A 1,238-nucleotide genomic window follows, 5' to 3' on the forward strand; every position below is an offset into this window, starting at 1 on the left:
TGTTATGGTGAAGGGTTACAGTGGGCTGGGTGTGTCATCATGACTCTTTTAGCTCAAGAGAAGAGATTCGCTTCTTTGGACTTCTCTTATCACTTGCTTCGTGTTCATGAGTTTGATGGACAAGATGGAAATGTACAAGGAATTGTGAGTGACAAAGAAGAGAGGAGAGGATAGAGAAGGAGAGAGAGAGAGAGGAGAAGAAAGGGTAAAGGTGATTAAGCATCTTTGGACTTTGGGTACTATTTTTCTTGCAACGTACATATATTTATTACATTATAAATACAGTATCATTTCTTTTCTCTCCTTTTCTTTTAGGATCTCAAGCAGATGATAAAGCGTATCAAAGTCTATCGTGATCTTAATAATCAAATTTTTGTTATATTAAACAAACATTTATCTAGCAGTGATATACTTCAGAGACAAGTTAGGGAGTATCAGCCTCCAATATTCCAGGCCACTCAGGCATGAGAGTATGGGAGTATGGGAATGAAATCTTTATGAGTAAACTCCTAGTTATTATACTTGTTGTGATTAGTTTGTGTTTTTAATGAATCATTGTTCTCTTGTTATTGAGAGATTACTAAGTATTATAATAATTAGTATTATTCTGTTTCTTTATATATTATCTAGTGTCAAAGTAATTGTTTTACTAATCAATTGATATTTTTCTCCTTACTGTGTTGCTTTATTTGGTGGTCAATGACAAAGCACTTTGTGGGAATTTACATGCATTAAACATTAATTTTATTAAGAATGGGAACATTGACATTCTTCTTATTGTCATTTCAATTTAATTCACAGCCCTATGAAAGCTGTTAGAGGCATTTCTATAAACTGCTACATATGCATGTAGATCTACTTTTGCTTTTTGTGGAAGATGGATCGAGATGATGACCCTAAGGGTATCTCTTTTGACTATTTCTTGGATCACAAACCAGTGATAGACCAAATGATTCAACATGTTGATTTGGGTAATGCTTGGATTGTATTTGGATTAGTATTGGTTTTGGAAAAGAGAAAGCTGGATCAGTTACTTAATAGTCCAAATTTTAGTGATAAATTTGTGGAAATTTTTGAACAGTGGCTGAATACCACCTCAATTGATGGCAAAAGACAACTACTGGAAAATTTGAGAGGCCATGTACTCAAGCCTTTTGCTGAATATGAGAAGAAGCTAATGGGTTATGAAGCAAGTTGTAAGTTAAAAATTAAGACTGTTGATTTTTTCAACTTTTGTA

General features: G+C 33.5%; 2 protein-coding genes across 2 annotated transcripts in view; both read left to right on the forward strand.

Moving 5' to 3' along the window:
- Nucleotides 1–6: 6 nt before the first annotated feature.
- Nucleotides 7–675, forward strand: LOC105315093 (cytoplasmic FMR1-interacting protein 1 homolog). Its single transcript, XM_011409604.2, has 2 exons — nt 7–144; nt 316–675. Exons 1-2 carry the CDS (start codon nt 40–42, stop codon nt 466–468), a joined length of 258 nt encoding a protein of 85 aa, XP_011407906.1. The 5' UTR covers nt 7–39; the 3' UTR covers nt 469–675.
- A 202-nt stretch (nt 676–877) lies between these two features.
- Nucleotides 878–1,238, forward strand: part of LOC105315094 (uncharacterized protein PFB0145c-like) — a 3,794-nt gene continuing 3,433 nt past the window's right edge. The window contains exon 1 of the mRNA XM_020004985.1: nt 878–1,196. Coding sequence (XP_019860544.1) covers nt 878–1,196 — 319 coding nt within the window. The remainder of the gene's footprint in view (nt 1,197–1,238) is intronic.

The sequence above is a fragment of the Amphimedon queenslandica genome, unplaced genomic scaffold, assembly GCF_000090795.2.
Source record: "Amphimedon queenslandica unplaced genomic scaffold, v1.1 AMPQUscaffold_11796, whole genome shotgun sequence".
Taxonomy (NCBI): domain Eukaryota; kingdom Metazoa; phylum Porifera; class Demospongiae; order Haplosclerida; family Niphatidae; genus Amphimedon; species Amphimedon queenslandica.